Source organism: Haliotis rufescens, unplaced genomic scaffold, assembly GCF_023055435.1.
Source record: "Haliotis rufescens isolate VD_foot unplaced genomic scaffold, xgHalRufe1.0.p SCAF_6, whole genome shotgun sequence".
Taxonomy (NCBI): domain Eukaryota; kingdom Metazoa; phylum Mollusca; class Gastropoda; order Lepetellida; family Haliotidae; genus Haliotis; species Haliotis rufescens.
In genome coordinates this window covers 47,748,817-47,774,486 of record NW_025964334.1, presented here as the reverse complement: position 1 = coordinate 47,774,486, position 25,670 = coordinate 47,748,817, and the positions used below count along the sequence as shown (strand labels likewise).

Here is a 25,670-nt window from a genome sequence, read left to right as displayed (position 1 = left end):
CGAGCGCCAGACAGGGTAACAACAAGTACCATCTTTTAACGTCTTTTGGTAAGACGCGACCCGGCAAGGAAATATTAAGTAACACCAAGGACATATTAAGCAACACCAAGGACATGTTAAGCAACACCAAGGACATATTAAGCAACACCAAGGACATATCAAGTAACACCAAGGACATATTAAGTAACACCGAGGACGTATTAAGCAACACCAAGGACATATTAAGAAACACCAAGGACATATTAAGCAACACCAAGGACGTATTAATTAACACCAAAGTGACTATAAAGGGACCTTAGTTAGGGTGTGTTGATAAATTTAAGTGTTAATATGAGTTAAATGTTTTAATTACAATTGCACAAGACGTGTTTTACTCATTAACACTAACTTCAAAGTCAATACTTGCTAACTTGTGGTAACAAAAAGGACATATTAAGTAACACCAAAGAAATTTAGCTTCATCTAACCCAGAGTTAGAGTGTTTTAATAACAATACAAATTTAAGTGTTAATATAATTTAAGAATTGTAACAACAACTATGGTGGATCATTTTCTACTGATTGAACCAGACCTTTAAAACGTGGTTATAATATAAGTGAGAATAATTTTCTTTTCGAGGCAGAGGTAAAATATTTGTTTTACTATAATACAATGACAGAAAGATTTTATTTATATTTTTATGCAAAATATTGGTAAATATAATCGTTACACCAAGGACAATAAATATCTACTGTTGTTCCTGCATGGGATGATATGACAAAATTATGTTTCTTTGTGATAGAATAATTTACAAAAGAATTGTTAAGTTTTGATGTTTCTTGTTCAGTCACTAAAAGTGAATTTTAAAGTTTTAATTTTGTTTATTCAACAGGACCAAAACAAGTACACATTTTGATAAAGACCCACATTTAAACCTCATACCTCTCTATATACATATATGTTGCTATTGACCACGTGCAATTCATATATATATATGATACATTACCGTAGTCAACAAAATAATCAAACTTAACATTTCTCTCACTAAGACTGAGCTATATCTTTTTACCGTGTACATTCATACCTCTATTCGGAGCAACCACCCTAATAGTTTACTTACCGTATTTGCCGAAATTATTATGTTGTGAAATTTACGACTAAAACTGTACAGATATAAATATTTTCCGTGCCTAATCTAATCGCTCTGCACAGTTACCGTATATACTCTAGGTATGTATTTTAATTACTTAAGTAAATTGTACCAATAGTCATAAATCTTTACTGTAGTTACCCAAATAGGCACGATGTACCACACATAGAATTGTCATGTACATAGTGCCGAACTAGCTCTATGAAAATTGTATAATTAATTAATCTATCTGTACACTAATGCTATTTATTATTACCGTAATCACCCCAGTAAATGTTGAACACTGTGTATGATGATTCTGTGCGCATGTACCGTACATACTCCAATATAACATATATTGCGTTTATTCCCAGACTGAGATTGAAACTGAATTAGAATATTATTATCATCATCGTTGCATGCCATTATTATATAGGAATTAATGTATTTAGAATGAATAAACCCACAGCTCTCTTCTCTCTTGTTTCAAGGCTGCTTCACAATAGCTTATCATCGATATCGATTCCTGACAGTATTTTGAGCAAACAATCAAAGCTGTTATTTTATGAAATGGAAATGATATGACTCTCGTCAAAATTAGTCCCTGTTGTCTGTCCACGTGTTTCCATATGTTTCATAATCCAATTTAGTTCATTTTTCTAGAAATTAAAACTGATATTATATATACCTTAATGACATTACCCATGTCCCTATCACCCCGAAATATCAAATGTTATTAGTTCTGAGAAAACAGACCTAATGGCTGAAGTATTACTTTTGAGATTCTTTTGAGATCATGCATTAGAATTACAAAAAGTATTTTCTCCCATTTATTACTAAGATCTAACCAAACAAAGATAGTAGTATTCATTCACTGGTGCTTGGGATTAAGGGTCCTGCCCATGTGATTAGATGGAATGCGTTGAATGTTTGCTGTAGACATAAAACAGACAAAGGTGATAGAATTTCGGTGCACTTTGGCAACATATTAAAACATTTAGGTATTTTGGATAGGTGAAGTTTTAAGGAAACGTTTAGCTATTGAAGTGGTTTGCACTATAATAATACCCCTGGAGGTCGTGGAGCTTTTGTCCTGGAAAACGTTTAAAAAATAGTGTCAACATTGAAAGCGCAAGTATTCAGTAAATGCATGTGACACGGACAGACAGACAGGCACTTGGTGTAGCCAATGGTCATGACTCGGATGATTGAAATGACATCACGTGAGCGATATACGTAAGAGAACTTCCCCTGTCAAGTGTTCAGAAACTTCCTCTGTGGTGTGCTCTGGAACTTCCTCTGTCATGTTTTTTGGAACTTCCTCTGTCATGTGTTCCCGAACTTCCCCTGTCATGTGCTCTGGAACTTCCTCTGTCATGTTTTTTGGAACTTCCTCTGTCATGTGTTCTGGAACTTCCCCTGTCATGTGTTCTGGAACTTCCTCTGTCATGTGTTCTGGAACTTCCTCTGTCATGTGTTCTGGAACTTCCTCTGTCATGTGTTTTGGAACTTCCTCTGTCATGTGTTCTGGAACTTCCCCTGCCATGTGTTCTGGAACTTCCTCTGTCATGTGTTCTGGAACTTCCCCTGTCATGTTTTCTGGCACTTCCTCTGTCATGTGTTTTGGAACTTCCTCTGTCATGTGTTCTGGAACTTCATCTGTCGTGTGTTCTGGATCTTCCTCTGTCATGTGTTCTGAAACTTCCTCTGTCATGTGTTCTGAAACTTCCTCTGTCATGTGTTCTGGAACTTCCCCTGTCATGTGTTCTGGAACTTCTCCTGCCATGTGTTCTGGAACTTCATCTGTCATATGTTCTGGAATTTCCTGTCATGTGTTCTGGAACTTCCTCTGTCATGTGTTTTGGAACTTGCTCTGTCATGTGTTCTGGAACTTCCCCTGTCATTTGTTCTGGAACTTCCTCTGTCATGTGTTCTGGAACTTCCCCTGTCATTTGTTCTGGAACTTCCTCTGTCATGTGTTCTGGAACTTCCCCTGTCATGTGTTCTGAAACTTCCTCTGTCATGTGTTCTGGAAAATTCCTCTGTCGTGTGTTCTGGATCTTCCCCTGTCATGTGTTCTGAAACTTCCTCTGTCATGTGTTTTTGAACTTCCCCTGTCATGTGTTCTGGAACTTCCTCTGTCATGTTCTGGAACTTCCTCTGTCATGTGTTCTGAAACTTCCTCTGTCATGTGTTTTGGAACTTTCACTGTCATGTGTTCTGGAACTTCCTCAGTCGTGTGTTCTGGAACTTCCTCTGTCGTTTGTTCCGGAACTTCCCCTGTCATGTGTTCTGGAACTTCCTCTGTCATGTGTTCTGGAACTTCCTCTGTCAACACATTGAAGGCAGCTACATGTATGTGGTGTGTTAAGATTCAACTAAAGGATATAAAATATCATGATGAATTCATTAACATGTCATCTCCAACTAGGCCCAGTCGTCTAAGGCGCCGCGATTCGCTGTGCAGAGTTGTGTCTATTTGGCACGCCAGAAACCTATGATTGTGGGTTCGAATCCCGGTTCGCCCCGATTATGTTTCTAGGTTTGTCAGCACCATACCCGTGCTCGTGGATTTCACCGAAGTGGTAAACGTTTGAGACCTGCATCACTTCGGGCTTTCCTCCCACATTAAGCTGACACGCCGTGATATAACTGGAATACTGTTAAAAGCGGCGTTAAACCTAACACACTCCCTCACTCATCTCCGACTAACGGGATCGGGTGTTAAGAATCGCTGACTTGGTTGATGCATGTCATCCTATCTCAATTGCGTAGATCGATGCTCACGATATCAATCACTGGTCCAGACTCGATAATCTACAAACAAACAAACAAACAAAACATCTGCCAGGATATAGTTTTCTTTTAACATGAAACATATATTTTAAACTTAAAAAACCCCACATTTACTGTTATTTTGAAGAAACCCTCATTCTCTTTTATATTACCGCGTGGAATAAATAAGAGTTTTGCTGTTTCCCTTGTCCCGGAATAACACGAGTTGGTCACGAATGTTTTTTTGTGTGTTGCCCCTACCCCCACCCCCACCCCACCACCACCCTCCAGTCAATGCGCCTGTAAAATCACAGCTTAGACCAACGAGAAAAGATTTCGTGTTCCAGCAGGTTACATCCCATTAGTAAGACATCCCATTAGTGAGACACCCATTGTAAGACAGTGGAGTAGGTGGGGTTAAGTCAACAAACACACCCAGACTAACCACTGAACAATGGTCACAGCCCATGATTAGCGGATTAATTAATAAGAGTAGGCCAGTAATTCTGTTTGAATATTCTCAGGAAATAAATGAGTTAGGAGCTAGTAGGTGCAGCTCCACCAGCAAGAAAGCGTGTGTACAAGGAGATTGACAATCGACTTTCCAGACTGAAGGATCAGCTATCCCAGGGTGTCAAGACACCACTCCAGTTCTTGGATGCTGTTGGCAAACTTCTGAAGATGGACTCAGGTTGTGTCAGTGTGACAACCTCGATGTGAACTGTGATGTGAACTGTGATATTAACTTTAACTGAACTCTAAGTGGCGAATATGTTAAAACAATAGATTTAAGGGATGGATGAATTAAAATGTTGAATGAAATAAAGTAAAAGAGGGTATCAAGCATCTTGAGTCATTTCTTTTGTCTATAATAAGACAAGTCCATTTTCATGATAGGGGTTAATTACCTGATTAACATGTGCAACCAGGTATGACATTGTTGTTTTAAGGTGTCTCACAACTGGGCTGTCTTACTAATGGAAGGAGACCTTCCGGCCTATTCAGCTGATATTACTATTTGACGGACGCCGTCAATTGTGTAAGTCCAGGTGAATACCCCTGTCTCACCTTACACCTATTCCCAACGCCACAAGCACCCAGTGTAACACCCCACCCCAGAGTATGTATGTATGTATGTATGAATGACATATTTGTTATGTAACATTATCAGCTTATTTCGAGAAACATTTTCCCATTTTACTGTATTTATAGAAACAATCGATATTCTAGCATTATCATATTTTACCATTGAGTTATACGATCTGCCAATCGATAATTTTAATGCATCTATATTTCGATAAATCTTTGCGTATGCTGCACGCAGTGAAAACTACACCAGTAAAATTGCACCCTATGAATCATGCAAAATCTACGTGATCTCTTTGATTAAATCGATCGGCTGCTAAATGATAACTGTGTTTATCTTGTTGTGAGGCAATAAAATAACACGCAAAATGTAATCTAGTTTAAAGTCAGGATGAGTCGCTTTTAGCAATATTCCAGCAATATCACGGCGGAGGACATCTGAAATGAGTATCACACTTGGTACCCATGTCGGGAATCGAACCAGAGCCTTTATCGTGACGAGCGAACGCTTTATCCACTAGAGTACTCCATCGCCCGATCTAATTATAGCGTTAACCCATGCAAAGCAACGTCAAAATCAATCTCAAGTCAATATATTCTGTCTGGAGTTTTGATTTCGTAGTCATATTAATGTCCCTGATTCAAATTACAGTGAACCACCGTTTGTCCAGAAACCCCTCAAACATCGGACAATGATGGCTTGACACGCCTACAATACAAACAAATTTCTCCGTACATTAGATTTATACATCCGGAAATTTCGTTGTTTTTCTGGTAACGGCACCGTCTCAATCCCTGTACTCACATCCTCACTCACTCCCTCACTCACTGGAAGCTATTCAACCATTACCCCATCAGCTCTGACTGTTGATACGGATCATATATTTAGCTGCGGTTCCAACGGTTCTTGTTGTCCAATAGTCTGAGGCGCCGGAATTTGTTGTGTAGAGGTGTGTCCCTTAACCGCGCTAGGATCCAATGTTCGTGGGTTCCCATGAACAATTCACCTATGACCTTAGGCTCAAAGAAGACCGAACTGTAAAAGGTCTACAGTCAAGGTAGCTTGATGCTATCATCCAGCACCAGTCTCGCACGCAACTATGTAACCGAAACCTACTTAATACTCATTCAGTCATGTTCTTGATTAACACCCTCTCTTCTGTCGCCATAACACGGACATGAAGCAATATTTATTGCCATAGTTTTCTTACTTGTGATTCTTTGATCGCATTGAAAGTTGGAGCGTGAAATTGTTACTTTCTAAATGCTGTGTTTTCTCATCCGCTAGAGTCCCGGTGATACTTCAAAGATGGCCTGGTTCATATGGCCCGGGTCACCATGACAATATTCCTGTTCGGACGATGTTCACGGTTTAATAATGATTCCTATCAACACCTTTATAATAAACACTAGAAAATACCGATTGGTTTGGAATAGCCGCTGGTGTAAGTTGCTGTTAAAATAGATGCAGGTAAGGACAAATATTTTTCCAAGGTTCTCAGTACATATTGACACCATTCTACCATCTTTCTTTTTTAGCAAACTAAAGATTTATACATTTACTACAAATTGTAGATGTTTGTTGCGTAACAGAGTAAACAGTTCTGTGTTGGTTAAACACAAAAAGTGTGGAAATGCATCATTCACAATCAATATTGCTGTGATAACACACCTATTCCTGTCTGTGAAGGTTCATCAAGTGTTTCTTCCAATACACTATGCCCCTGCCTGCGACATTTCATCGTGTGTTGTCTGTGACGTTTTATCTTGAGTTGTCTTTCCTGTTTTGTCTTGTGTTGTCTGTGACGTTGCATCGGATGTTGTCTGTGTTGTTTTGTCTGTGACGTTTTATCTTGTGTTGTCTGTATTGTTTTGTCTGGTGTTGTCTGTGACGTTGCATCGGGTGTTGTCTGTGTTGTTTTGTCTGTGACGTTTTATCTTGTGCTGTCTGTATTGTTTTGTCTGGTGTTGTCTGTGACGTTGCATCGGGTGTTATCTGTGTTGTTTTGTCTGGTGTTGTCTGTGACGTTGCATCGGGTGTTGTCTGTGTTGTTTTGTCTGTGACGTTTTATCTTGTGCTGTCTGTATTGTTTTGTCTGGTGTTGTCTGTGACGTTGCATCGGGTGTTATCTGTGTTGTTTTGTCTTGTGTTGTCTGTGACGTTGCATCGGGTGTTGTCTGTGTTGTTTTGTCTGTGATGTTTAATCGGATGTTGTCTGCGTTTAACCTGTGTTGTCTGCAGGTTTGTCTGTTTGTCAGGTGTCATCTGTAAACTTTTATCAGTTGTTGTCTGTTGTGTCTGTGATGTTTTATCGGATGTATATTGGGTGTTGTCTGTAATGGTTTATCGTTCGTCGTCTGCGTTGTTTTGTTTGTGACGTTTATCTTGTGGTGTCTGTATTGTTTTGTCAGGTGTCATCTGTGAAGTTTTTTCGCTTGTCTGCGTTGTTTTGTCTGTGACGTTTTATCTTGTGTTGTCTGTAATGTTTTAGCAGGTGTTATCCGTGTTTCATCGGTTGTTGTCTGTGTTGTTTTGTCTTTGGCATTTAATCGGTTGTTGTCTGTGTTATATTGTCTTTGAAGTTTTATCGGTTGTCTGCGTTGTTTTGTCTGGTGTTGTCTGTAACGTTTTATCGGTTATTTCCAGTGTCGTTTTGTCCGTGACATGTTATCAGTTGTTTTCAGTGTTGTTTTGTCTGTTGTTTTGTGTCATCCGTGACGTTGTATCACATATTATCTGCAACACTCTCGTTAACCGATGATGTATCTGGTGTTGATTGTGATGGTTTATTGTTTGTTGATTGGAATGTTTAATTTGTGTGACACAAGTGACACGAAAGAATCCAGTCCCCAGGTCACAGCATCAATCTAAGCAGGTCGCCTCTTACGACAAGCATTGTTGTCATGAGGTCTTCTCAACACCTGGTTCACGATGGGGTTTAAATACTAGAGTGAGCTATTACCATTTCGCACATTACCACGTGTTCATGCAGATGCGATGTAAACTAACTAACTAACTCACTCACAGTAATGCACTTACCTTCATCCATGCTCCTAAAGACCAAGTTTAAAGCGAGTATAAACATGAATTCATGTTTTTCTTACGTCTGTCTCACTTCGGGCTTTCCTCCTATATCACACACACAGTTGATATATCTTATATTACCTCACTCACTCACTCACTCACTCACTCACTCACTCACTCACTCACTCACTCACCCACTCACTCACTCACTCACTCACTCTCTTGTTACGTAAAGGGTTAAGTCGTATTCCATCTAGCCGGAAAAAAAAGAATTATGAATCATTTGTTATAATTTTACTTGAATTACAAAATAAGTGTTTCCAGTCAAGGTTGTGATGCAAGAACCATGTTGTGTCACAGATTCAGTATTTTCTTCACGTTGAAATCGATGATGGAATACATGGAGAAACTAGCTCCAGCTAGCAGCATGTGTTACAAAAGCATCGACTTGACCCATTGTGCCAGTAAAAGTTCATATTCTCAGTTGTGAAATTAAAACAGAGTATTAACCAAATATACTTGTAAGAGATTAAAGAAAAGTATTGACCCATGTGGCTAGAGTAGCTGTAAAGTATGGGCTTCGTGTGCCCTACAATAGGACCTACTTCCCCCTCTTGTGGATATTAACATCACAATGGCCGACACTTCAATGCATATTTTACGCATGGACATATTTCTACATTGTTTTCCATGAGAATGCTGTGTTTGGGGAATTTAAACCTACTAAGCGCTTCGGCAAACATATTTTCCATCTATCAAATCTGTCACAATTGCTGAGAGCGGGGAGATTGATCCCCGTTAGGGGTCGCTGGGATAAACCCAACTCAATGCGTTATACATTACCGTCAATACTTCATTGATTATTCCATACGTTATTGACACATAAGACCGAGTTTTCATATATGTTTTTTCTTCAACGCGCCTTAAACCGAAGAAAGAAATGTAGGGCCCATGACCATGTGCAATAGCTACTGTTGCTGTTGTCTTGATGAACTTTGTCTTTCAAGGCCTAATGGTGGCATTTGTCTAAAACGCTGCTGCCAAGTCGAGCCGTTGATTGTTCAAATCCCAGTTCGCTTTGAAAATTAAATACGTGAATATCCAACAACAACCTTCAATATTATCTTCGAGCAGCGTCATTTTGAGACGTCTAAAGGTGAGCTGAAATGAGGTTTAAAGTCGCGTTTAAGATTATTTCACTTAAAGCGATGTGCATGCATGTGTCTGTCAGATTGTACCAGTCCTGACTACATCTTCTACAACTGTCTACAGAAAACCAGTTTCCACCATTTGCCGAACTATGGTGGAATTTCCAGGCTCGCTCGTAGCGCCACTAATGGCTATTACGAGTTATGCCCCTTCTTTGTTCCTTCTATTGACCAATCACATTCCATCTCTCATATCACTTGCATTTGCTTCAGACAAAACGGCGGCGCCCAGTCAAAACGATCTGCTCGATAATAAATATCTATATCGTAATAAACGGGTCTTACCTTGCATCAAAGTGCATCAAATCGCGTGAGCACCTTGATTAAAAGCGTGAAAGAACTTAATCTAAAACATATCTGTCTACGCTCAGTTGGCGGTACACAAACTTACAAATCCTGAAGTTCGATCGAAATCTGGATGTTGAAATCCACGTTGTTTACGAACCGGATGTCTAGTTCGTAGCCTGATTTTGATTGGACGATTAGACGATGTGACTCCAGAATTCCATACTAGTCCGGCAAGGGTGGAAACTGGACTTTTACAGTCAGGTAACTCCCTTGCCTCGGGAAGATGGGTTTAACGACGATTTGAACAGTATTTCAATTGTTTGACGGCGTGTCAGCTCGATGTGGGAGAAAAGCCCGAAGTGATGCAGATTAAAACATTTTGAAATTTTCAAGTGGACACATAATAAGTGAGAATATAGGACTCGAGCCACGAGCAAAGGTTTCCGGTACGCCTATGGGGCGCAACGCTGCACAATGTAATGAGGAGGATTCAACGATTTGGACATCGATGTCGCGTTCTGCTTAATATCACTTAAGGAAAGGAACACGATGACCATAATGCCTAAAGTCATTACGGCAAAGGCTCTCTCACCATTTGATAACTTTAATGCGTTTCGTTTGTGGAGAGGTGGTTCTTAGTTACCTCAGATATAGCTTACAAACAGCTAAATGCAATACATGCAAGTAACATGGGATCTGGGATTCGAACCCACGATCTTAGGATTCTGGTCCGCCTAAGGGACGCAATTTTTACTCGTATTACGGCGCGTATAATGACTGGGCCAACCGTTCCCCTTCATCAATTTTAAAAGAAGACCATGATAAGGCGAATTTCAGACAGGAACCCTTGACTGGCAGCGAGTAGACAGTAGATAGTGGTAGAACCAGGGCGAGCGTGGTGAACAGTGATTTCGTTCATGTGATAACCTATTGGTAACTGGGGATGTTTTGATTTATATTTTTTACGCTGAGAGAGCGGGGAGATTGATCCCCGTCAGGGCTCGTTGGAACAAATCAATCTCAATGCGTTTTACATTACCGTCAATACTTCATTGATTATTCCGAATTTCAGACAGGAACCATTGACCAGTGGATACTGGCAGCGAGTAGACAGTAGATAATGGTAGAACCAGGGCGAGCGTGGTCCTCTGAGCGGTGATTTCGTTCATGTGATAACCTATTGGTAACTGGGGATGTTGATTTTCAAATAACAACGAACTTGGTCGCACTTTACAAAATTACTTAGGATTTGTGAGTTACAACTGGTGATAACCCATGCATAACAATTCTGTAAGGAAGGTGTGTTTGATTGTCACTTTAATAATGGACACCTACAAGGTTAAAAATGACGTATTTTTTTAAAACGTTATCATTAGCTTTGGACGATGTTTTGTGTATGAATTAATTCCCAGCGTTCGATATCAATCATATATCGATTCTTGCTACATGTGCTGTGCCAGTTTCATGATAGATATGGTGATTGGATATTCAGTCACATTTCAGGCACACTCAGCATAGAGAACAACAAGTCCATGATCCACTGGAGAAAGTGAAAGTCAGTTTCGACTTCACCATGAGTAGAAAACAAATTTATCAAATATTGGTAAGCACGAAAACCCTTATTTAAAATCATAGGGTGCTCCAAGATGAGCTAATAAGTTCATTATCGGTCAAGATTCGTATCTGAGCTCAATATCATCCGTTCATTATCCATAAAAGGTTTGAAAGTAAGCAATCATTTCCATACCAGGAACATGTATTGTGATTATTTGACTGCATCAGTGACGTAAAACAGAGGCTATTGTAAACGCCAATACAGATTATATATTGTGTGTGTGTGCTGGGTTTATATCGATAAAAATTCAGGCTCACAGATTTATATTAAAAGATATCTGGTTTTGTAGCAGACAAAAGCAGTAACTGAAAATATATCTAATTTCGATACAACCACCCACCCCTCCCTAACTGTTGTCCTTTTGTGTCATTTCAAATGCATGTCGGAATTGTCGTTTTGTAGTTGTCTGTCAGCTTTAAACAGAACATGTATTGAGTTATCTCGCGACGTGTCAGCTTGATAAAAGAGAGTCAAACACTTTTGTGATGCAGTTCTTAGACGTTTACCACTTCATTGCAAGAATGGAAAGCAGGAATTGTGCTGACAACTAAATATCATGAACCAGTTTCAGAAACCATATACTAGTTGCATTCGAACTTTATAACAGAATGCCGATCACTTTATAACTACAGTAAACTACGGTTATAACGAACACGCTTATAACGAACTGACCGATATAACGAACTTACTTGTTAGCCCCGGCCATGTGTTGCATATATGCTTATAACGAACTACGGTTATTACGAACTAAAATGGGTGGTCCCTTTGAGTTCGTTATAACCGTAGTTTACTGTAGATCACTCATTAAGAATACAAATTATCAACCGCTCTGCCTTATTTGGTTTCAAAAGTAGGTAACTCCAGTCTAAGTTTGATCTTTAGATTCTTTCTGCAGTAAATTTATAAACCAAAAGGTCTCATAGGTTTAGCTCAACTTCAAAGAGAATTGATACCACTTCAAGTCTGAAAAGTTTATTATTAATATTAGCGGACAAAAGTAACCGTGCTTCATGTTGTTATCAAATACAAGAGAGGACAGCGCGACAAACCCTAAAAGAGAGGTTGTGAAACATTCAATTAACAATGAGTGAGTGAGTGAGTATGGTTTTACGCCGCTTTTAGCAATATCACGGCGGGGGACACCAGAAATGGGCTTCACATATTGTACCCATGTCGGGAATCGAACCCGGGTCTTCGGCGTGACGAGCGAACGCTTTAACCACGAGGCTAGCCGACCTCCCCCAATTAACAATGTCATTACGGATGTGACCACCTCTGAGTTAATTCAGACAAGGCAGCGGCGGCGCATTGAAGACACCAGATGGTAGAAAACAGCGAGGGGGATGTTGTTCCAAATATCAACCAAAGATTGGCCCAGCTGAGCTAGAGTTACCGGCTGGTTCTGGTCCCGTCGTATGCGTCGGCACATCTCATCCCAAACATTCGTTAGTCTTGAAAAACAGCCTGCCGTGGCAGTACAGCAATGACTTCATGAATATGTATTGAACATGTTGAAAGACACATTAATTAATTTCAGAACAAATTCATTTTTAATGAACTTTACATGAAGCACAGTTTCTCTGTCGACATTGTCATTGATAGATTGTGGAAGGAAAGTAAAACCCATTATAGCTACCATCACGTGACATATCCAAAAGCTATGAGTTCGTGCGTCTTGTGTCTAGTGTCTTGTGTCTTGTCTTGTGTCTAGTGTCTTGTGTCTAGTGTCTTGTGTCTTGTGTCTTGTGTCTAGTGTCTTGTGTCTAGTGTCTTGTGTCTTGTGTCTAGTGTCTTGTGTCTAGTGTCTTGTGTCTTGTGTCTAGTGTCTTGTGTCTAGTGTCTTGTGTCTTGTGTCTAGTGTCTTGTGTCTTGTGTCTAGTGTCTTGTGTCTAGTGTCTTGTGTCTAGTGTCTTGTGTCTTGTGTCTAGTGTCTTGTGTCTAGTGTCTTGTGTCTAGTGTCTTGTGTCTAGTGTCTTGTGTCTTGTGTCTAGTGTCTTGTGTCTAGTGTCTTGTGTCTAGTGTCTTGTGTCTAGTGTCTTGTGTCTTGTGTCTAGTGTCTTGTGTCTAGTGTCTTGTGTCTTGTGTCTTGTGTCTAGTGTCTTGTGTCTAGTGTCTTGTGTCTAGTGTCTTGTGTCTTGTGTCTAGTGTCTTGTGTCTAGTGTCTTGTGTCTAGTGTCTTGTGTCTAGTGTCTTGTGTCTAGTGTCTTGTGTCTTGTGTCTTGTGTCTAGTGTCTTGTGTCTTGTGTCTAGTGTCTTGTGTCTAGTGTCTAGTGTCTTGTGTCTTGTGTCTAGTGTCTTGTGTCTTGTGTCTAGTGTCTTGTGTCTAGTGTCTTGTGTCTTGTCTTGGGGAGACACATTTTGGAAATATGGCGATGTTTCCATAGATAGGTTCAGAGGAAATAATTGGGGATGACAGGGATACAACCCATGTTCAATCCAATACAGTTGTCGAAATACGTACGTGACCAATGTCTGAAGTCGAAGAAAGGTGGATGTTCCTTGCAAAGCAGTTCCCGAGTATGGATAAAGCTATGCATTTTAGTAAGTCTTTTTTTAATTACATGCCCTTTGTGCAAATTATATCATGAAACATTTGGGAATATTATGACTCAATAACCTACATACGCACAAACATTTAGAAGGAACACGATAAATGAATAAATAAATACATAATACGCTCTATTTGAAACCCAATAACCCACTACAAACAGTACAGCCATACAAATCAGAACCCCTGAGAGTTATTGCAATTGTGTGTCAAAGCAGATCGATGCGCCACCGGTATCGTCCAATTTACCGCAGCTTTCCATATTGTGTACATCGACTGGAGAGCGTAGATGTTGCGTGACAACGTCCACCTGCTGAGTGAAAATAACTTTTAGAAAAACAAAGTTAATTACTCACCGGAACGTCTTCAACTCAAACATGCACCTGGAATTTTCCATTTTACAATTGGAATAAGAAGTCAATCAACAAGGCGAAACAAAGGAGTTATTGAAACTGAATTCTATGCTCGTGGCAAGTATTGAAGGTTGAAACTGTTTTTCATTTTCTTAATTGCATACAAGGAAACTCCGTAGCGGCACATGACAATGAGGAAACTCAGGATTTCAGATGTATGAAAACTTGTTTCTTTTACAAAACCATAGTCCAGTGGGATAAAACAGGATCTCTGATGGAGAATCGTCGCTGTGGAAGATGAAGTTCTTGTGGTTAAGCGTGTTCACTCTTTTTATTAGCAGTAGTTTCGAGGAAGATGGTAAACGGTTTAAACTATACAAGAGACAATGGGATCTTGACGGGAAGACAGTACAGAATGAGGTCACAGTGGGATTTACGTCAGTGATGTCAAAACGTCATTGTGCATCATTGTGTACGACAAACAGTGTCTGCATCTCCTTCTTCTTCAACACCGAGAGTCATGCCTGTAAACTGGTCGACAAACAGATCAACAGCTCGGATACCCTGGTTGACGAGATTCATTCACTGTATTATGGTAAGTATTGGGTATGACATTATAAAGGGGGCAAGGCTAAAATTATTGGTTTCATGCCAAAGTGTAGATCTAGGTCCTACAATTAGTCCTACCGTTAGACATTCGTGCCTTTTTGATCCAGATAGTATGTTTTATGTAAGAATTTTATTATTATTAGCGTTTAGGGAGGTACATGTGTATAAACGTAAAATCAGGTATGCACATTGTGTAAATTGGAAACATTTGCAATTTAATTATTCTACCATCGAAAAAACTCGATTCAGATTAGTCAATCAGTGGTTTCAAATCATATTAACAACGTCTGATTGAAACAGCTGATTTGACGGTGCATCAATGCGAAAAGCAGTGTTGTACTTCTTTCTAGATCATTGTCCGTAAGGGGCGGTCGGGTAGCCTCGTGGTTAAAGCGTTCGCTAGTCACGCCGAAGACCCGGGTTCGATTCCCGACATGGGTACAACGTGTGAAGCCCATTTCTGGTGTCCCCCGCCGTGCTAAAAGCGGCGTAAAACCATACTCACTCACTCGCTCATTGTTAATTGAGTGTTTCACAACCTCTCTTTTAGGGTTTGTCGCGCTGTCCCCTGTTGTTTTCGATAACAACATGAAGCACGGTTACTTTTGTCCGCTAATGTCCGTAAGCGTTTCGAAATAGTAAAATATACACTCATAGCCTGCAAAATGCTGAGTTGCACAAGTGCTACAATAAATATTGGACAGCAAACACGAGAGAGTGTATTTCACTTTTGTTTTAACAAAAACAGCGCCATACTCATTATAATACTCAAGTATTATCAGCATTTGCTTAAGTCAAATCGACAACCCGCTTTAAACATTGTACGCAACCAATGGCACTTCATTGACATTAAGTTCGCGCTAATTTTGTCATGGTTTATTTAGGAGATACGCATACTGTGTGTCTGTTAACCATGAATGGACTGTTCCAAATTTTTGAGAAATGCAAATTTATCAGAGCCTGCCTCCTTACCTGTACATGAACGAAGCAAACTTTATGTCATCTCAGTTATAGTGGGGGCACGGGCGGCCCAGTCGTCTAAGGCGTCACGATTCGCTGCGCAGAGTTGGGCACGCCAGAAACCTATGATTGTGGGTTCGAATCCCGGTTCGGCCCGATTAGGTTTCTAGGTTTGTCAGCACCATACCCGTGCTCGTGGGTTTCACCGAAGTGGTAAACGTCTAAGACCTGCATCACTTCGGGCTTTCCTCCCAGATTAAGCTGACACGCCGTGATATAACTGAAATGCTTTTAAAAGCGGCGTTAAACCCAACTCATTCACTCACTAAATGATAGTTAATTTGATATTTATCGATGAGAAATATGGATAATTGTTTTGCTAAATAAGGGGTTTCGGACGCAAATACCTGTGCTTCTGTTGTCAAATCGCTTCGTTTGATGGGCAGCAAAATATTTTTTTGAAATTACCAGGAGAAGTCACCGAGAGGTATCACACGAGGTGCTGTACGTAAAGACACGTTCGATGTTCTGAGACAGTATAGACGTTATAACTCTTGAATGTGGAATAAACCAAACCCCTGTAATACCGGACCCCATTTATATAAACGGCATCCCAGTAGGCTACTATTGCGAACGACTATCTATAATAAAAGGCATACCGTATTCGACGTAATAAGCGCTCCGGCGCCCACGGCGATATTTGCTGATATTTTGGCCAGGGAACAATCCCAATTAGCACCCCTTCCGATTGATCAATGTACACAAGATTGTATAAGACGCACTCGTGTGTTATATGCACCCACAATTATGGGCAATTAAATTACGGAAAAATATATCTGTCGTATATAAATATTTCATTTCAGGCTGTCAGCATTAACCACGAAATTTACGATCTTTCACCATAATAATATTCTAATAAGAGCCCCCATTTCTATTTTTGAGAGCGCCCCTGGCGTTTATTTTGTCGAATACGGTACTACTTCCTACCCTTGATTCGTTAATCCAGACAAATACACAAGCAACGTGAATATGGCAAAAATACATTGAAACCTCGTTAGACTGGACTTACGGGGTTTCACGCAGCAAATTTTCTACAAATCGCCTTCCTGCCTCTGATATGTAGGAAGTAAATCCTCAGATATATGTGTCACGTGATTAATGATGCAATGTACCCTCAGATATATGTGTCACGTGATTCATGATGCAATGTACCCTCAGATGTATCTTTCAACCGATTCAAAGTACAATGTATCCTCAGATATATGTGTCACGTGATTCATGATACAATACCCTCAGATATATGTGTAACGTGATTCATGTTACAATACCCTCAGATATATGTGTCACGTGATTCATGATACAATACCCTCAGAGGTGAGGTGAGGTGAGGTGAAATGGGGTTTAACGTCGCGTCCAAGATTATTGCACTTATATAGCGACGTTCAATACCCTCAGATATATGTGTCACGTGATTCATGATACAATGTACCCTCAGATATATGTGTCACGTGATTCATGATACAATACCCTCAGATATATGTGTCACGTGATTCATGATACAATACCCTCAGATATATGTGTCACGTGATTCATGATACAATGTACCCTCAGATATATGTGTCACGTGATTCATTATACAATACCCTCAGATATATGTGTCACGTGATTCATGATACAATACCCTCAGATAAATGTGTCACGTGATACATGGTACAATACCCTCAGATATATGTGTCACGTGATTCATAATACAGTGTACCCTCAGATATATGTGTCACGTGATTCATGATACAATGTACCCTCAGATATATGTGTCACGTGATTCATGGTACAATACTCTCAGATATATGTGTCACGTGATTCATGATGCAATGTATCCTCAGATATATGTGTCACATGATTCATGATACAATACCCTCAGATATATGTGTCACGTGATTCATGGTACAATACTCTCAGATATATGTGTCACGTGATTCATGATGCAATGTATCCTCAGATATATGTGTCACATGATTCATAATACAATAACCTCAGATATATGTGTCACGTGATTCACGATACAATACCCTCAGATATGTGTCACGTGATTAATGATACAATACCCTCAGATATATGTGTCACGTGATTCATGATACAATACCCTCAGATATATGTGTCACGTGATTCATGATACAATACCCTCAGATATATGTGTCACGTGATTCATGATACAATGTACCCTCAGATATATGTGTCACGTGATTCATGATACAATACCCTCAGATATATGTGTCACGTGATTCATGATACAATACCCTCAGATATATGTGTCACGTGATTCATGATACAATACCCTCAGATATATGTGTCACGTGATTCATAATACAATACCCTCAGATATATGTGTCACGTGATTCATGATACAATACCCTCAGATATATGTGTCACGTGATTCATAATACAGTGTACCCTCAGATATATGTGTCACGTGATTCATGATACAATGTACCCTCAGATATATGTGTCACGTGATTCATGGTACAATACTCTCAGATATATGTGTCACGTGATTCATGATGCAATGTATCCTCAGATATATGTGTCACATGATTCATGATACAATACCCTCAGATATATGTGTCACGTGATTCATAATACAGTGTACCCTCAGATATATGTGTCACGTGATTCATGATACAATATACCCTCAGATATATGTGTCACGTGATTCATTGTACAATACTCTCAGATATATGTGTCACGTGATTCATGATGCAATGTATCCTCAGATATATGTGTCACATGATTCATGATACAATACCCTCAGATATATGTGTCACGAGATTCATAATACAATAACCTCAGATATATGTGTCACGTGATTCACGATACAATACCCTCAGATATGTGTCACGTGATTAATGATACAATACCCTCAGATATATGTGTCACGTGATTCATGATACAATACCCTCAGATATATGTGTCACGTGATTCATGATACAATGTACCCTCAGATATATGTGTCACGTGATTCATGATACAATACCCTCAGATATATGTGTCACGTGATTCATGATACAATACCCTCAGATATATGTGTCACGTGATTCATGATACAATACCCTCAGATATATGTGTCACGTGATTCATAATACAATACCCTCAGATATATGTGTCACGTGATTCATGATACAATACCCTCAGATATATGTGTCACGTGATTCATGATACAATACCCTCAGATATATGTGTCACGTGATTCATGATACAATGTACCCTCATATATAAACTGAGGAGAAAATAAACTATACCTCTCAGTGATTTTAATCATAAGCAATTTAAAATGTCTAGATAGCGATATGTTTCCTAAAAGGGAACTGGTGGTCTTCTTTTTAAAAGAAAAAAAATGATTTAAAACTTCTAAATATTTGAATAAAATACGCATAATAAACAACTGCTGGTGGGTATATTATACATCTTATGTTTGAAAATCAGTAAATATGCACAGGTACAATTGGACCCCGATAGCACGTTCTCTATGATTCTCCGCTTTCATGAACGCAATAAAGCAGGTATTTTATGATACACCTCATTCATGGACACATATAACGCGTGAATTATGATACACCATTTTCATAGCGCATGGTTACTACTCTGTTCCTCCTACTGACCAATCAGATTTCGCCGTTTGAAGACGATCTGATCGATAATCAAGATCCATATTATAATAAAACGGGCCATACTCCGCGAAGTGCATCAAATCACGTGAGTTCCTTGGTTAAAAGCATGAACAGATTTGGAATAAAATATCTACTGACGCTAAGTTGACGGTACACATGCTTTGCAAATCCTGCCATCGACCGAAATCTGCACGAAAATCTACAAACCGGATGTCGATTTCGTTTCGCGATTGGACTATGCATTGACTCGTTATTCCAGCCAAAATATAACTCCATAACTCCATAATTCCAGCCATAATTCGAACACTTGGTTCGCCTCGATTATGACCCTTTGCCTGTTTTCATCGTACCCGTTCGCACGTTGTTTCACAAACGTTTTACATTTTTACAATCTCGGGTCAATCAGGTAAGTTTGATTCGAGTCGTTCAATCACCCTTGTCTCAAAGACATTCGGTGCCTTTGGGCCGCATTTATTCTTAGAATAATCCTCTTGAAGAAGGGCATTGCAGTCAATCATATGTAACCTTTGTTTAGTTTCGTGATGCACTGCATACCCGGTATCCAGATGCACTGCATTTGCATTTGCCAAACCTCTAGTCCCAGTTACACAATCAATAATAGATCAGAGAGACATGCTTTATCTCACATCAGCGCTCTGCAAAAGTCTGACAATTGTCTTGTGCATTAGGTTGTGGGCAAAAACTTAAAAACGGTGCATAGTTGATTTTATCAGGCTCCATTTAAAAATAACTTCCGATTAAAAATGAACAGCGAAACACACTGCAACACAGTATTTCATAGAGATGTCATGCATTCTAATCATCCATTAAGTCATCAACATTCTTGCCCCATCTGCAAATGTAGATTTGATATTAGTGTAAATATCACATATGGCATAGATTTCCTGTAACATATTTATACACGCAAACTCAAATTGATAAGCATCTCCTCTCGATTTCTGGGTGATTAAATATTATTTTCTCCTCATTGAATATGCAGAAGTAAAAGTGGAAATAACAATCACTGGGAGGTCAAGATATTAGAAAGATACCAAGAATACTCTTGGAAGCTAAACTGTCACATGGTTTTATTGCCTCTATCAGTGAGTGAGTGAATGCTATTTTAAGTCAACAATCTTATAGCTAGATCAGCCTGCCAGCAAACTGGTCAGGGTCAAGCACAAGCAACGATCCATTGGGGTGCGATGACATGTAACACCCAAATCACAGAGCCTGACCATCTGATCAAACATAGCAGACAAAGTGGTGTCGTGAATACGCAGTTACTTCACAACAACATAGCAGACAAAGTGGTGTCGGCAATACGTAGTTACTTTACAACAACATAGAAAACAAAGTGGTGTCGTTAATACGTAGTTACTTAACAACACCATAGCAGACAAAGTGGTGTCGTCAATACGTAGTTACTTCACAACAACATAGACAAAGCGGTGTTGTCAATACGTCGTTACTTCACAACAACATAGACAAAGTGGTGTCGTCAATACGTAGTTACTTCACAACAACATAGACAAAGATGTGTTGTCAATACGTCGTTACTTCACAACAACATAGACAAAGTGGTGTCGTCAATACGTCGTTACTTCACAACAACATAGACAAAGCGGTGTTGTCAATACGTCGTTACTTCACAACAACATAGACAAAGCGGTGTTGTCAATACGTCGTTACTTCACAACAACATAGACAAAGTGGTGTTGTCAATACGTCGTTTCTTCACAATAACATAGACAAAGTGGTGCCGTCAATACGTAGTTACTTCACAACAACATAGACAAAGTGGTGTTGTCAATACGTAGTTACTTCACAACAACATAGCAAAGTGGTGTCGTCAATACGTCGTTACTTCACAACAACATAGCAAAGTGGTGTCGTCAATACGTAGTTACTTCACAACAACATAGACAAAGCGGTGTCGTCAATACGTAGTTACTTCACAACAACATAGACAAAGTGGTGTCGTCAATACGTCGTTACTTCACAACAACATAGACAAAGTGGTGTTGTCAATACGTCGTTACTTCACAACAACATAGCAAAGTGGTGTCGTCAATACGTAGTTACTTCACAACAACATAGACAAAGTGGTGTCGTCAATACGTAGTTACTTTACAACAACATAGACAAAGCGGTGTCGTCAATACGTAGTTACTTCACAACAACATAGACAAAGTGGTGTCGTCAATACGTAGTTACTTTACAACAACATAGACAAAGCGGTGTCGTCAATACGTAGTTACTTCACAACAACATAGACAAAGTGGTGTTGTCAATACGTCGTTACTTCACAACAACATAGACAAAGTGGTGTCGTCAATACGTAGTTACTTTACAACAACATAGACAAAGTGGTGTCGTCAATACGTAGTTACTTCACAACAACATAGACAAAGCGGTGTCGTCAATACGTAGTTACTTCACAACAACATAGACAAAGTGGTGTTGTCAATACGTAGTTACTTCACAACAACATAGACAAAGTGGTGTTGTCAATACGTAGTTACTTCACAACAACATAGACAAAGTGGTGTTGTCAATATGTAGTTACTTCACAACAACATAGACAAAGTGGTGTTGTCAATATGTAGTTACTTCACAACAACATAGACAAAGTGGTGTCGTCAATACGTAGTTACTTCACAACAACATAGCAAAGTGGTGTCGTCAATACGTAGTTACTTCACAACAACATAGACAAAGTGGTGTTGTCAATATGTAGTTACTTCACAACAACATAGACAAAGTGGTGTCGTCAATACGTCGTTACTTCACAACAACATAGACAAAGTGGTGTCGTCAATACGTAGTTACTTCACAACAACATAGACAAAGTGGTGTTGTCAATATGTAGTTACTTCACAACAACATAGACAAAGTGGTGTCGTCAATACGTAGTTACTTCACAACAACATAGACAAAGTGGTGTTGTCAATATGTAGTTACTTCACAACAACATAGCAAAGTGGTGTCGTCAATACGTAGTTACTTCACAACAACATAGACAAAGTGGTGTTGTCAATATGTAGTTACTTCACAACAACATAGCAAAGTGGTGTCGTCAATACGTAGTTACTTTACAACAACTTTAGCAGCAAATCAGCATATACTTACACGCCACAGTCTATTCTTACACGCCACAGCCTATACTCACACGTCACAGCCTATACTTACACGTTACAGCCTATACCTACATGGCACAGCCTTTACCTACACGTCACTGCCAAAACTAGTATGCTACAGCATATACTCACACGTTACAACCTATACTTACACGTTACAGCCTATACTTAAACGTCACAACCTATACCTACATGTTACAGCATATACCCACGCGTTACAGCCTATACTAACACGTTACAGCCTATACTTATACGTTACAGCCTATACTTACACGTCATAGCCTTTACCCACTCATCACAGCCTGTACTGACACGTTACAGCCTATACTTTCACGTCACAGCCTATACTAACATGTCACAGCCTATACTAGCGTGTTACAGCCTATACTTACACGTTACAGCCTATACTAACGTGTCACAGCCTATACTTACACGTTACAGCCTATACTAACGTGTCACAGCCTATACTTACACGTAACAGTCTATACTAACATGTCGCAGCCTATACTAACGTGTCGCAGCCTATACTAACGTGTCACAGCCGATACTGACATGTTACAGCCTATACTTACACGTTACAGCCTATACTAACGTGTCACAGCCTATACTTACACGTCACAGCCGATACTGACATGTTACAGCCTATACCAACGTGTCACAGCCTAAACTTACACGTTACAGCCTATACTTACACGTTACAGTCCCTGAATTCGTGCTGTGTCATTATTTTGTGAATGTCTTTACATATGTGCTACTTTACTTTACTACTTTGACACTCGTGACATTAATTGATCTAGAAATAGTTAAGCGATGGCACAAGTGGGCAACACTAATGACTTGCCACGGACCGGTCATCCACGCACGCCGTCACATCCACGTGACAACCATATTCGGTTGATGCATCCACGGAAACGATACTTAACTGCCACATAAACAGCACAGACAATTACTGGGTTGAGACCTCTTAGTGGCAAAACCATAAGCAGCCGGCGAGGGAGCACAACATCCGTTCCCTACGTCCAGTGATACGCCCAATTTTGCTTCCAAGTCACCGTCAGGAATGCCTAGTTTGGTGTATACAGTGCTCAGCAGAGGTACAGAAGACAAGACTGGAACAGAATACTGTACACAAATGAGTCCAGGTGTCTCCTGGACAGCTGTTGGTGGCCGGCAGGGGTCTGCGGGAGTGCAGGAAAACGTTTTAGTGATCCTTGCGTTACTCAACAGCGTCATAGAAGAACACAACTCATTGTTTGTGGCAAATAAATGGCGTACGCTACTGGGACGACATCGTTCGAGATCATGTTCTACCCTTTGTGCAAATGCAGGGAGGTAACGTCACGTTGCAGCAAGATAATGCCCGTCACATGGTGCACGTGTTGTAACAGACTTCTTAAGATTTGGCGTACTACCATGGCCGGCTGTTTCTCCAGGCCTCTCCCCCATAGAACATGTCTGAGATGAGATGGATCCACGCCTACGACAGGACCAGAATCAGCTGGCAACGCAAGCACATTTTGGCCAAACTAGGCTGTTTTAATCACCTAGTGTCGTCAGTGCGCCACCGCTGCTTCGCCTGTGTCAACTCAAATGGTGGTCACACCCGAAATTGACATTGTTAATTGAGTTGTTACACCACCCCTTTTATAGGTCCTATCTCTCTGTCTCCTCATACCAGGTATGGGTTTTGTCAATGAATTTGTCATGATAAAACATTGATCAAACGAATGACCAAACATTCTGTTGTTATTTTCAACAACATAACATTTACATCACTTTATTTTAAAACACAGTTTGTCCGTTAGTTATTATAGTAGATGTAGAAAGTATTATTACTTTTGGTGAAGTATAAGTGTGTTTTATTTTGATACCGGATGGCCGCAGGTGGTTGTTAAATTTTAAATTTGAGTCTTTGGATGGAGTGAGTGAGTATGGTTTTACGCCGCAATTATCAATATTCCAGCAACATCCCGGCGAAGGACACCAGAAATGGCTTCACAAATTTGTATCCATGTGGAAAAGCGAACCCGAACCTACGGCGTGAGGCGCGAACGCTTTACCATTTGGCCACCCCGTCGCTCCTAGAGTCTTGAGACACAATATAGCATGGCATGAAAACAGGAACATATTTTGCATACAACTGTTGTGATCAATTGCATAAGACATATAAATATACTCTTCAAAAAACGAAACGCAAAGCAAGATTTGTGTGAGGTAGGAAAATACATTTATACGAGGAACCGAACAAGATATTTAGCCAAAATGTTGTGGAGAGAACACTTGGTGATTGTAGTCATCTCAGTTATCGGTACATAGGAAAACTCGAAGGTGAAGGTCAGCTACCATCAATAAGGCGTATGTCCCACGTTGGAATCGATAGCGACCTGACTGCTGCAACGTCTGAGGTTGTGGTTGACGTCGGCGTAGCCGTCTATCCAATTCATCCCACAGGTGCTCTATCGGGTTCAAATCCGGGGATCTGGGGGGAAAGGGGTGAACATCAACGTTGTTGTTGTGTGGACAGGCTCTAGTGATCCGTGCTGTATGCGGTCGAGCGTTGTCCTGCTGGAATACACCGTTGCCGTTGGCTGCAATTGGGAGGACGTGTGGTAGGAGAATTTCGTTGATGTATCGCTGAGCCGTAAGATTGCCCTGGATATGGACCAAACCTGTCCTGCCATGATGAGAGATAGCCGCCAACTACCTCCACCAAACCTGTCCACTTCCTGTACGCAGTTTCCGGCGTAACGTTCTCCCCCACGCCTGTAGACACTCGATCTTCCATCCCCTCGACGGAGTTGAAATCTTGATTCGTCGCTGAACCAGACATATCTCCATCGCAGTTGAGCGCAGTCGGATGTAGCGATCTTCGGCGGGGGTGGTTACTCTTGGTCGTCCCGACCTTGGCTGATCACATGTTGACCCATGTTGTTGAAACCGATCCCATAGCCTTGTGATGGTGCCTGGCGCTATATTGAAAACCCTGGCAACAGCTGATTTCCCTGCCTGCAAGCGGCCTATGACGTTGTTTCTTTGCACTTAATCCTGGCATGTTGTTGAACTGTCACTATTAGATTGACGCAGATGCCAGGCAATCAAAAACCCTGAATTTTAATACCGTTCACAGTGCAGCTCCATGGCCCTTTTGTTAATGCACTGGGTGCGTTTTTCCGAGTCGTTTTTTTCCCCGGTTTGCATGTCCTTGTGATCATTTTGATTTTGCGTTTCTTTTTTTAAGAGTACTGTATATTATATATATTCTTTTCAGCTACAGATGCAAAACCTGATAC

The 25,670-nt window shown here is 40.2% G+C and overlaps 1 protein-coding gene across 1 annotated transcript in view; it reads left to right on the top strand.

Moving 5' to 3' along the window:
* Positions 1 to 13,881: 13,881 nt before the first annotated feature.
* LOC124146903 (low-density lipoprotein receptor-related protein 6-like) overlaps positions 13,882 to 25,670 on the top strand; it is a 37,578-nt gene continuing 25,789 nt past the window's right edge. The window contains exon 1 of the mRNA XM_046517454.2: positions 13,882 to 14,601. Within this exon, the coding sequence (XP_046373410.2) occupies positions 14,304 to 14,601 (298 nt within the window). The 5' untranslated portion in view covers positions 13,882 to 14,303. The remainder of the gene's footprint in view (positions 14,602 to 25,670) is intronic.